This window comes from Antedon mediterranea, chromosome 4, assembly GCF_964355755.1.
Source record: "Antedon mediterranea chromosome 4, ecAntMedi1.1, whole genome shotgun sequence".
Classification (NCBI taxonomy): Eukaryota; Metazoa; Echinodermata; class Crinoidea; order Comatulida; family Antedonidae; genus Antedon; species Antedon mediterranea.
In genome coordinates this window covers 22,623,791-22,636,389 of record NC_092673.1, presented here as the reverse complement: position 1 = coordinate 22,636,389, position 12,599 = coordinate 22,623,791, and the positions used below count along the sequence as shown (strand labels likewise).

The 12,599-nt window shown below is 33.1% G+C and overlaps 1 protein-coding gene across 1 annotated transcript in view; it reads left to right on the top strand.

Annotated features, from left to right (window-relative positions):
• LOC140047705 (uncharacterized) overlaps positions 1-12,396 on the top strand; it is a 32,386-nt gene extending 19,990 nt beyond the window's left edge. The window contains exons 18-41 of the mRNA XM_072092743.1: positions 3-160; positions 403-535; positions 726-827; positions 1,035-1,215; positions 1,413-1,686; positions 1,856-2,021; positions 2,349-2,634; positions 2,761-2,904; positions 3,362-3,557; positions 3,736-3,875; positions 4,211-4,411; positions 4,584-4,738; positions 5,085-5,214; positions 5,351-5,440; positions 5,546-5,638; positions 5,874-5,963; positions 6,253-6,405; positions 6,705-6,966; positions 8,535-8,704; positions 8,833-10,344; positions 10,504-10,602; positions 10,811-10,950; positions 11,313-11,517; positions 11,629-12,396. Coding sequence (XP_071948844.1) covers positions 3-160; positions 403-535; positions 726-827; positions 1,035-1,215; positions 1,413-1,686; positions 1,856-2,021; positions 2,349-2,634; positions 2,761-2,904; positions 3,362-3,557; positions 3,736-3,875; positions 4,211-4,411; positions 4,584-4,738; positions 5,085-5,214; positions 5,351-5,440; positions 5,546-5,638; positions 5,874-5,963; positions 6,253-6,405; positions 6,705-6,966; positions 8,535-8,704; positions 8,833-10,344; positions 10,504-10,602; positions 10,811-10,950; positions 11,313-11,517; positions 11,629-11,843 — 5,295 coding nt within the window. The 3' untranslated portion in view covers positions 11,844-12,396. The remainder of the gene's footprint in view (positions 1-2; positions 161-402; positions 536-725; positions 828-1,034; positions 1,216-1,412; positions 1,687-1,855; positions 2,022-2,348; positions 2,635-2,760; positions 2,905-3,361; positions 3,558-3,735; positions 3,876-4,210; positions 4,412-4,583; positions 4,739-5,084; positions 5,215-5,350; positions 5,441-5,545; positions 5,639-5,873; positions 5,964-6,252; positions 6,406-6,704; positions 6,967-8,534; positions 8,705-8,832; positions 10,345-10,503; positions 10,603-10,810; positions 10,951-11,312; positions 11,518-11,628) is intronic.
• The last annotated feature ends 203 nt before the right edge of the window (positions 12,397-12,599 follow it).

Genomic DNA, 12,599 nt, shown 5'->3' with positions numbered 1-12,599 from the left:
AGAATGGAAACATTTCCTATGAAATCAAGCCAGACTTTAAATTCAATCCATCTCTGCGACTAACTTTTCAAAATGATGTAGTAAAATTCAATCAACTTGATGTAGTATATGAGGGTAGTGTAGAGGCTGGTATTCATATGAAAATCAAGGCGGGAGATCGGTAAGTGTAATTTTACCTATATAACAAAATAATCACGATACAATTGAGGTATATTTCAAGCAAAGCAAGACAAGTACAAATTACTAATAATAACAAACATCATTACAGTAATGTTTCCTCTGTCGCCTTTTGGAACGGTTTACCAATCTCTAATGTACATTGAGTAGACGGAAAAGGGACAAACTCTTAAAGAAATACTTTTTAAGAAATAATAATAGTTTAATTTAAATTGTTATTTATAGATTTGATTACGTTACTGAAAACCAATTTGTTGATAAAAGAAGAATTGGTTCTTATTACGTTGCGGTGGGAAATGTACCTATTCCTATATCTGTTGATATCCAGGTCAAGTATTCCGTATCTGTTGACCTGCCTGTAAGTATATTGATTATAACATGAAGAAATGATAATTTATCTATTTCAGAAAAAGGTATCGTTATATTGGATTGTTATAGTTTATGATAGTCCAGTACACGTTAAATATGATTAGTATTTAAGATTTTATTTAAAATGGTTGATAAAGAAATACACAAATCATTACCGTATTTTACTATTTGTCTTTAAGGCTTCGTTGGAAACCACTTTTGGTGTTACCTCTAGTGGATATATAAGCGTTGGTTCAGGTCTCAGACCACTGGAGGATAGATTGGTTGTACTACCTCCAACGGTTTGTATCATTATTTAATCACTTAGATAATCAAGTTAAATTAAATGATAGTTCTATATGTTACATTTCTTTCATGATATCGAAGGTGTATGAAGTTTAAGTTGTTATGAGTTGGCAAATATTGTTCCTAAGGGGTTCTGTATAGACTCACAATTATTTGCTTTTTAATGTAAATAAAACGCACCATTCACTTTGTACTATTTATAGGTAGCTAATGCAAATACAAGTTCAACAAGAGCGGTGTATTCAACACAACTTGAAGAAAAGAACAATACAATATCCGTGAATGCCACATTGACACCAACAATAGTGTTTACATTTCCATCTGAACCTGTAGCACCATTCTGCACTACTAAATCTACCCTGCCTGATTGGCTGGCAAATTTTGGTAGGAAAATTGAAATACCTGTATTGAATAAAGTTTATTAAATAATTTTTTTTATACTGAAATGTGTATCTGAAATTTTACTTGTTAAGTATTTTAGTATATCATTCTTTTTTTAATGTAGTACCATAGTAGTAATCAGTTTGTACATTTCATTACTCTACTAAACTTTGATCTTACATTATTAATCCTTGAATTAGTCGGAATAAATGAAACGAGATGTGCTTGGAATTCAGAAGATGAAACATCGTCAGCTTTTCAATTTTCTACTACATTCGATATTCAGACAAACTACACAATTTTGATGTGTGATGATGTTTGTAATCAAGATAATAGTCTACCTTGTGATATACCAAACGCTGACATATTATATGGTGGTCTTACAAACATGAATATGCTCACAACATATAACCAAGTCGATCTAACCCAAGTCGCATACAGATCAAAAACGAATGAGTTAACGGTTCACACAAGGTAATATTTACATACGTTACGGTGCGATTCTTTACCATCCTCCTGTATATTTATTATGATTTGTTGCTAGCTGACCAACTGATATCAATTTTCAACAAATATCACTTCCTAACTGATATCACTTAACAACTATGGACTCGGTTTAAAATGTACTTATTTTCTTTAACAGAGAGTGCCGAGCCCAACCAATACCTAGTGTTACCACAGAAACTACTGAAATGCCTAATTATTGTCCTGACGGCTACACAGTCTCTCAAACCAATGCTGTAATGGAGTGCCCATGTACATGTCTTGATGCTACTCTGAGGAATATGTCGCCAGATGGATCATGCCCGGTTTGTTCATTTTACATCTTCTTTGCCGAACTAAACACTCACTTCACACTATATACACGCTTATCAATGATATATTAAACAATATCTTCTAAAATGACGTGTAGTTGTCAATTTCAAGCAACCACTAGTAAAAAAAGAATGTGAACATTTGAGTTAAAAATAAAGCTACAGTACCATATCATTTCATCAGAGTATATCTTCTAGAATACAAAAATAATGCTTTAAATAATTTGAATTAGTTTAAATATTGTAGAACATTCGGAACTTCAGAATATAAACGATGTAATTGAATATAATATATTCAACATTATTGCAATTTTTCCTTAGTGTTCATGTCAATGTGCTGATGGGTCATATGATATCATAGCACCAGATGGAAGCTGCCCGTGTGAATGTACCTGTTCTGACTGTCAAACTTACACCATCGGTTCAAACGGTTGTCCGTGTCCCCTTATGAATGACATATGTCCGCCATGTTTGGCTGGTGAAGTTCAAGTTATCAACAATTGTCTTTGTCAATGTGTGCCAGATGACCAATGTGGAATTCCACCAATATGTGTAAATGGACGCCAAGGTGAACACTGTGATAGACCCGACTGTCGACCATGTCAAGGTAACAATATTTAACCAAGGCGATAATCAATTCAATCTAATCAAAACTCTAATTAATAATCAGTATTGACTAAAATACTATTTCATGATAAGTATTGATACAATATACATTATTTACTTTGTTCAGGTTGCTCTGGGAACGGTGTCTGTACTTTGGTGCCAAACAGCTGTCAATCGCAATGTCAGTGTAATCGAGCTTGGATCGGAGAATGCTGTGACATTAGAAGACCAGCTAGAACTGGAGGAGATCCTCATCTTGTGACATTAGACGGTAATAACTTTATTCAACTAATTTTTTCCTTTTCTTTTTTATCTTCATTTTGTTTCTTTAAATTTGTTGTTCCTTTTCATTTCTTTTGTCTTTTTTCTATTTTTTCCTCAATTTTATATATATTTTTTAATGATTGGATGAGTGATAAAATAAATAAATTAAGGTTGATTCTGTTTTTCTGTCATTTTTGTTTGGCAAATTACGCTTTATCAGCATTCTCTAACGAGAACGATTAACAAAAAAGCACCCTATGAATGGAATTGTCATTAAATTATGATTTACGAGATTAAATTTTGTTTTATTAAGTAATCACAAAGACCATGCACAATTTGAGTTCATATTCTGTTCTCCCAGAATATAATAAATAAGTTATTAAAATAGATTTTTTTAAATTAAACCAAAAATCAAGATATTAAGTCTTTCTTACCACAGTACACTCCAAATAAATATCTTGTAGGTGTGGAGTACGATTACTATGGAAATGGCGAGTTCTGGTTATGCAGAAGCATTGGTAATGATTTTGGTATACAAGCAAGATTTTATGAAAGCCACAGATCTTCATTAACTGGAGGAATTTCCATGAAATTGAAAGAAGATGTTTTGACAATTACCACTCCAATGATAGCGGATTATGAAACATTGCCAATTCTAAGGTAGGTACACATGATATTATAATATTGTACAAACCTAAAGAATATGAGAAAATAATTATAGTATAAAGTGATAATATTAACTTATGGCCCATGTTGTTGATTTTAACACCAAAAAACACCATATTTGCTTACCATTTTCCAATTTAAAGCCTTTAAACAAAGTGTTTAACATTTCTAGACTAAATGGTGAATTACTGGATATAAACACTGAGCAGAAAATCCAACTGGCAAATTCAACAGTACTATTAGATGTTCAGCTGAGAAACAGCAGTAACTCGTCAAGTCCCATAATGATTTTGGCATTTGAATACCAATCAGGTGATTTGTTTGTATTTGTTAAATTATTAATTAATATACTATTTGATGGCAAAAACATTTTCACCCCTATTTCTAAAGTGGAATGTTGCATTGTTTATTGGACAGAAAACATATCCAGAAACGATTTTCATACTTTTAAAACGAATAAATTGTTTATATTAACAAAAAACAATCACATTTTCACTGATTTAAAAATAATCTTATTTCTATTTATCAATAATGATAATACGGCTTTAAAGTTTTAACATTGTCAATCTTTAATGACATTGTCTCAATAGAGTTGTATTAATAGTTATCTAGTGTTTGTTGTCTAACTAGTAGTTATTTATTTTAAGGTGTGTCAGTAGGCATCGAAGTACAGTTTAGTGAGTCGATCGAGAGACTATACTTCAACTTATTACTAACACCTACACTCAGCTTTATTGGAAACACAGAAAGCCTCTGTGGTCTTATGGATGATGACACGGACAACGATTTTATGGGTTCGGATGGCGCCCTCTACCATCTCAATAATGTCACTGAATTTGTTGAAACATGTAAGACAGGAATAGTCTTAATATAATATAATAATAGACTTACTGTAGTAGAAATTATTATCTCTAATTATCATTTATTTAGTTTAAAGGACATCAACATTTTGATGAGAATTTTCAGTTTTATACACATTTCTTTTTTTGACAAGTATCACAAACTTTTTCCGAAAACTAGGGAAAATTTCAAGCTCTAATCCTAATGGTGGACTATATGGTTCCTGGTCGTGGAATTCGTCCAATTTTCATTCATTAGATGAGTTGGATAGTTCTTACACGAGGATATATGAACCGATCTACAGTTCAGATGACTTAGATCAAGATATCGTAGAGGTAAGTACATATTATTACTAAAACATTTTATTGATTATATTATTTAGTAACAGTTGTATGTATATCATTTTCTTATTATTTCCTTATAAACCTTTGGATGTGAGAGCATTGCTAAATGTCTTTATGTGGAGTTTCTATAATTAGACAGGGATAATACAGTAGGTTATTAGTTTGTTAACTTTCAATCCAGTTTGAAATGTTCAACTAAAGTAATTCGTCGTTTATGTACTGCAGTTGTCTGGTCTACAAAAATGTCGTGGAATTGAATTTTTTTCAGTATTTTTGTGTCTTTTCATTGTTTCGTCACGGATACATTCAAAATTTTACTTTTTTAATTAATAAACAGATGGCAACGACTGCATGCCTTCAAACTCTACAAAATACAATAGAAAATGCTGTTCTTTTTCAATCTTGTGTATACGACGTCGCTGTAACAAATGATATGTCATTCTCAAATCAACAGTCACTGCAAATAGGTAAGTGCTAGCTTCATTTTCTCACGAAGTTTATGAAACGCCAAACGGAATTATTTCATTTTTATCGAATTCGATTTTTACAAAGTAAAATTTATACGACTATTAAAGTATATTGTGCAATATTTGTTCATTTCAGGATGTCCACAGCAGTGTTCAGGTCGTGGAGTATGCATCGATAGTGTATGTCAATGTCTACCAGGATGGTCTGGAAATAGTTGTAACAATGGTAAACTAATCTGCACTTGGATTTTATCAATTTAATTGTTTTTAAAACCGAATTCATTAATCCATGTTAACATTTATACAATAATATTGAATTTAATTTCTTTAGGAACCTGCACCTCGAATTGTGTGAATGGAGATTGCATATCTGGGTTTTGTCGATGTAACGTTGGCTGGGAAGGCGATACATGTGAAGACAAAGGTACACATTATTATATATTATTTTAGGGACACAATATTAACTTATTTTATTTTATTGGTATTGCATTTGTTGTTTACATTATAACCAAATATAACAGATTTTAAATTGTATATTAATGTACTAATTGAAGGATAAAAAGTCAGTAATATTTTATTTAGTTCAATGAACTTTATGTTATTATAGACTCGTGTTTTAAGTAGTAATTAGACATTGAGTGTTAAACATATCTTTTTAGCCACTTGCTATGGTGTAAATAACTGTACAGACGAGCAACACGGTGAATGCTTTGCAACGGATGTATGTTTATGTATGAAAGGGTTTACAGGTAAAGATGGTATTCTTTCATTTCTAGTTTATTATGTTACATAGATTCCTATTAGTTAGTATTGAACTCTGTTTACGCTGGTAACAACCGCTTCTACTTCTGCGCATGTGCAATTGAATTCCCGATATGTTTAGTCACCAATTCTGACTGAAATGTTCAGGACCCTTCAATCCTAGACAAAATTGTTTACACTTAATAGAAATAATCTAAGATAATGGATGTATGGCTGTAACTATCACTTAACTTGAATATATAAATAATTTAAATAATATTAATAACTGTATATCAGGTGATGATTGTAGTATCGTTCCAACGTGTCATGCAGTTTCTGATTGCTCAAGTAACGGAATCTGTGTTAACTTTGATGTATGTGAATGTCAGGAACAATGGAAATCTTCAGCTTGTGACGTGTTATCTTGTCACAACCTTGACGGATGCTCAGGTAAAATCTGAAGTGAATAATTGAATTAGCAATTTTGTCTAGAACAGTTGATGTGAAAGAATATTTGTTGTGGACTTCATTATTTTGGATATCTTTATTTTATGAATCAAAAGCATATAATATAAGTCATAATAAATAACGTGAACATTTCAGATAGACAGATGATTTTCATGCATTATACGAAATTAACAACATTTTAAAAGTAAACAACAAAAAATCATAGAACATAAAAACTAGAAAAGAATATAACCAATATTTGTCCATGTAATTATTGTTCTAATTTCCTTTATTTTTTACAGGTAATGGCATATGCGTCAGTATCGACGTTTGTATGTGTAATAGTGGATGGACTGGCGAATCTTGTGCTTTGCCCGATTGTTCTGAAATGAACTATTGTAGTGATCAGGGGGAATGTACAGGACCGAACCAATGTAGTTGTTATGTGGGGTACCAAGGAGATAACTGCACCGAATCAATTGACTGCATTGAATTGAATAATTGCAATGGGAATGGAGTTTGTATTGAAGACGCCTCTTTGGATAATGGAACATTTTCTTGCGAGTAAGTTCAACAACAGTAGTTTGTCGTAACTAAGGAAAAGGTTTTGGTTTCTCAATGCTATTGGCTAAACTGCGTCTTTTTAAGCACTTTCCTCTTTCTCCAATCAAATGTCTGGAAACATCCCACGTTTATATGTGTCGTATTTAGAACTTTAGAACACTTCAGCCACAGTCTACTGTATGTTGGTCCTGTCAAGCTGGAAATAATACTGTTATTTATAGCTTATAACTTACTATGATGATAATCACAGTGTCTTACTCATACTAAAGCTCTATCACATAAACAGATGTACAGTAGTACATCTGTGCTATCATGTTTATTCTGATGATACTCAGATTTATATTTCTTTTAAACCTACTATGAAACACAGTGACATTTCTTTGGAATTGCTCCAACATTGTATCTATGAATTGCGTGTCTGGATGAAAAACAACTTTCTTAAATTAAATGATGAAAAAACAGAATTTGTTCTCTTTGGATCAAAACAGCAGTTGGAAAAACTGCCACCAAGCTTTATTCACATTGGTGAAACCCAAATTGACCCGGCTAGGCAGGTTAGAAATCTTGGGGTTGAAATGGATGTGGGTATGACTATGATTTCTCATATCTCAAAAACTATTTCTGCGTCGTCTTTTCACTTGCGAAACATTCGAAGGATTCGTAAGTTTATAAATGAGACAGCAGCTAAACAACTTGTTCATGCTTTTTTCACTTCACGACTAGATATGGGAAACTCTTTGCTATACGGGCTACCACAAAAACAACTCCACAGGCTCCAACTGATTCAAAATACAGCGGCACGAGTTGTTAAAAAATTACCAAGATATGGACACATATCAAATACTTTGGAAATATTGCATTGGCTCCCTGTTGTGTACCGCATTGTTTTTAAAATATTACTCTTTGTTTTTAAGTCTATAAATGGCATGGCTCCTGAATATATTTCTGACATGCTTAGGCTATATGTTCCCGGACGTAATCTGCGCTCTAGTGACTCGCTGCTTCTACATCAGCCTAAGTCTCACCACTCATGGGGTGACAGAGCATTCTCCGTTACTGCTTCTCGTCTGTGGAATGCTCTACCGAGCTCTATAAGATTTTGCAAAACTGTTGATACTTTTAAAAAATTATTAAAAACACATTTATTCATTAAGGCATATGGAAATCATGAGGTTTCTTAAAGTTGTTTAGACTTAGAATTGTTTTGTATACCTTTTCCTGGCCAGCATTATCTTTGGGGTGCCTCTGTCTTGGTTGTTGTCTCTGAGCACCCGGTCGTCTGTGGCAAGGCAAATGTGTATCCTGCTCCTTTGTTTGGTCACCTAGGTAGGGGTCCGGGACCGCGACAGAACGACAACGGATGGGGACCCTCCAAAGAAATTGCATTTTATTTGTCAGGAATTTGTATGATTTATTTCTTTTTTATTTTTAAATGCGCCTTGAGCACTCTGGAGTGGTATGTGCGCTATAAAAATCTTATTATTATTATTATTATTATTGTCCCTTTGAAAACAGAAAAGGCGTTACTTTCTAAATAGCTATATTAATGGGATTGGTCTTTTTCCTAGGTGTTTTAGTGGATATTCAGGTTTCAATTGCTCTGTATTTTCATGTGAACAACTAAATGATTGTTTTGACCATGGGACATGTATTGAATCCAACGTTTGTCAGTGTGATGTTGGTTATACTGGACAGAATTGTTCACTTCCTTCTTGTGAAAATCTTGCGTTTTGTACTGGTAAGTGCCGTCTAAAAACAATTTGACTATAACCTTTTGATGAGATAAGAACACAGAACAACCTAATTTCTCTTATTTATTTATTTTTTCCATTCATCTTTCTTTCCATTCCATTTTATTTATTGAAGGTAATGGAGCATGTGTATCATATGACAAATGTGAGTGCTACGCTTCCTGGTCAGGGGATAAATGTGACATTGCATTTTGTAGTGATGACTGCAATGGACGTGGAGATTGCGTTGATGAAGAAACGTGTGAATGTTATATAGGTTATGAAGGTGATAGATGCGAACTTGTTCAACAAGAAAATCTAAATCAACCTATATTTGATAACGATGAATTGAATGTCACATTTTACGAAAATCTACCGATTGGAACCTTTTTGGTCACTGTAAATGCACGGGATAATGACACTGGTCAGAATGGGATGGTATCGTATCGATTACTACAGTCAGAATATTCAAACCTTTTCTTGATCGATCAACAAAATGGAAATTTGATTACTGCTTGGGTATTTGATTTTGAAACACCATACTCGGATATCTCGCTAACAGTAATTGCTGAAGATAATGGTTTCCCACCGATGAGTGCGTATGCTATGGTTAACCTAACGCTACTTGATCAAAATGATAACTGCCCAGTATTCTTAGGAGATTATCCAGATATAACTATTCATCTTAATACCACCAATGCAACAGTCATTAGTAATATTTCAGTTGTAGATGAAGATAGTGATGAAAATGGCAATGTTAAATTATCAATGAAGGTCGAAGGTGATATGTCAGGTTCAATATTCGAGTTATTAGACACTGGTGAAATATTGGTAGCTGGTGATCTTCAGTCAGGACGGTATGTAATCAAATTAGTTGCATCAGACAATGCCCTTCAGCCGTGTAAAACCAATCAAGAATTTTCTGTTTACGTTCCATTTGTTCCAAATTATGATTTAACAACGCCGGGCTTAACAACTGAACAACGTGAAATTACAACTCCTCAAGGAACTACAGTCAAAGAGGTTACCACAGCTCCAGACATAACAACTGAGCAACGCGTAATTACAACTCTAGGAACTACAGTTAACGATGTTATTACAACTCTAGACTTGACAACTGAACAGCGTAAAACAACTCCTCGGGAAACTACAGTTGTTACCACAACTCCCGACATAACAACTGAACAACGTGTAATTACAACTCAAGGAACTACAGTTAAAGATGTTACAACTCCAGATATAACAACTGAACAACGTGTAGTTACAACTCAGGGAACTACATTTAAAGATGTAACAACTCCAGACATAACAACTGAACAACGTGTAGTTAGAACTCAGGGAACTACAGTTAAAGATGTTACAACTCCTGACATAACAAATGAACAACATGTAATTACAACTCAAGGAACTACAGTTAAAGAGATCACCACCCCGCACTTAACAACAGCTGATACTACTTCCCCGAAACAAGTAACTACTGTTCAACAAGGATCTACACCCAAAGAAGTCACTACAACCATTATCGTCACAACTGATACTACATCACCAAATCCAACAACTGAAGCCGATAACGTAGTTACAACTCCATATGTTTTGACATCAGAAGACAGTCGTACTACTGCTCAAGATCTGACAACCGAGAAAGAAGGTAAATTATTGAATATATTACTAATTAAGTTTGATAAACCAATAGTTTATTCACTCAAATGTATATTTCAAACATCATTTAGAATATTATTTAAAAACTTTGATTGATTTTGTTAAAATGTGCAGTAGCTCATGTGAATATTTTGTGTTTGTTTTACAGGAGATTGTACAACAGATGCAGAATGCAATAATGGCGCAAGTTGCTATATTGGTGTATGCGCTTGTCTTTGTCCGTATAGTGGCACAACGTGTAATGAAGGTATTTACCATTAGTTCGTCATAATCACAAATATATAATTTTGTATCGATTATGAATCAAATCATCTTCCTTATTATGATTATCATCTATAGATTAGGTAATATATTATTATTACAATATCATCAATAATCAGTAGCAGCAGCAACAACAATACAGATTATACAGAGTATAAGTAAATACCTATTATTAATACATTATGTACTTTTAGTTGGACAGTGTTTTGAGACATCTATCCTGGTTACTAATCTCCAGTCCGTATTTGGTGATAATGAGGCCCAGTTTTCACCTGAATTAGACGATCCTTCAACTCAGTTGTTTAAAGATGTTTACAGAGTGGCTAAAGATACTGTAAGCATTTCTCACAATCACATATATGCTCTTCCACGAGGTATTAAGTACCATTACTACTGTGGCATTGAAAAAAGACACTCCTATGTTGCATTGACATACATGCGACATGCATTTTTCCAATAAACTTTCCCAATGAGTTATATTTGATACTGCTAAATATTATGAACGTTTGGACGACACTACACATTTCTCAATTACCACTCTTTTTTAGAGTTTGGTTTAAAAGAAAATAAAAAGGTTACTTATATATACGATTGGTATTCTGCGAAGATTGATGTTGATGTATGTTCTGATGAATCATATCCAAATACCTTTAATTAAAAATACCTCTCACTAAATGATTTATATCTTTTCTTAAGATGGTAACTGTTGCTGCAAATTCTGATATTGTGAAGGAGATCAAAATCGTGAGATTTAGACAGGGAAGTCTATTTATGGACATGAGCATAGTAGCTGTAACTGGACAATCTGAACAACAGATTAAGGAGGAGTTCGCACGGGCGTTGATGGCTACAGATAGTAAAGATATTACTTTTGATTTAGACACCATACAGGTTAAAGAGGGTAAGTGCAAAGATACAGATTTAGATTAGTTTGGAAATATCACTTTTAATTGCTGCTAATAATAGTATGGAAATGAGTGTGTAGGCTTATGTGTGAGTTTATTTATTACAGTAAATGAAGAATCCGATGTATGGATTATTGTCTTTATTTTGGCTTCCATCGCATTCTTGGGTATCTTCGTGATATGCATTGCTGTGTGTACTATGCTTGTTTTGAAAACACAAGCAAAGAAAAGACATTTGAGAGATATGGCCGTATCAAGACAAGGTTTCCTCTACAGAGATGAACGAATGGATTGGGAACGAGGTGGAAAGAGATATAAATAAGTTAATAAGTAATATACATAGCAACACAAAACCTGCCGCGAGCAGAAACAGTTTTATTGGAGTTGATCGTACATAACTATTTAAAACTTACTCAGAATTATTAAACCATTTAGTGCATTTAGATATTGTATTTATGTGGAGAAGCAATGATGGTTAAGGGTTGTTTACATTAATACATATATACAGTACTTGATTTCAATACAGTACTTATTTTACTACTGTACATTGACCACGCTGGTGGATCGACTGCTACGCTTATTCGACTGCGGTGGTGTTGCTTTATAAACAAGTGCACATGGGTAAATCTATACTCATGACTGAAAATGCATGCGGAAGTTTTATCATTAAACGGAAATATAACTACTAGCAATAGAAATATTCTAAAGTTCCTAAGAATATTATTAAAATGTAGTTTGCGTTTATTACTACACAGTTTTGCGATTGTTGTGAGCAATTGGATATGCCGTGGGCTACCCTACAGTTTATTATTGTTAATTCTTTCAACATGTATGTAGGATAGATTTTTTTTTCAATAAACAGCTTTGTAATTGTTTGTTCATTTATGACTTAGTGTGTACAGAGATTTTGTGGAAAATTGACAAAATTAATTTTGTTATAAAAAAAAAGTCAAATATTGCCCTTTTTAGAAAAGTAACATTAAATTTTTAAAATATTAAAAGATCGAAATTCTGTAGATGATTACTTTTGGAAATAAGTACTGAGGTACAGGTATGAGCAAACCACATTATGTGATTC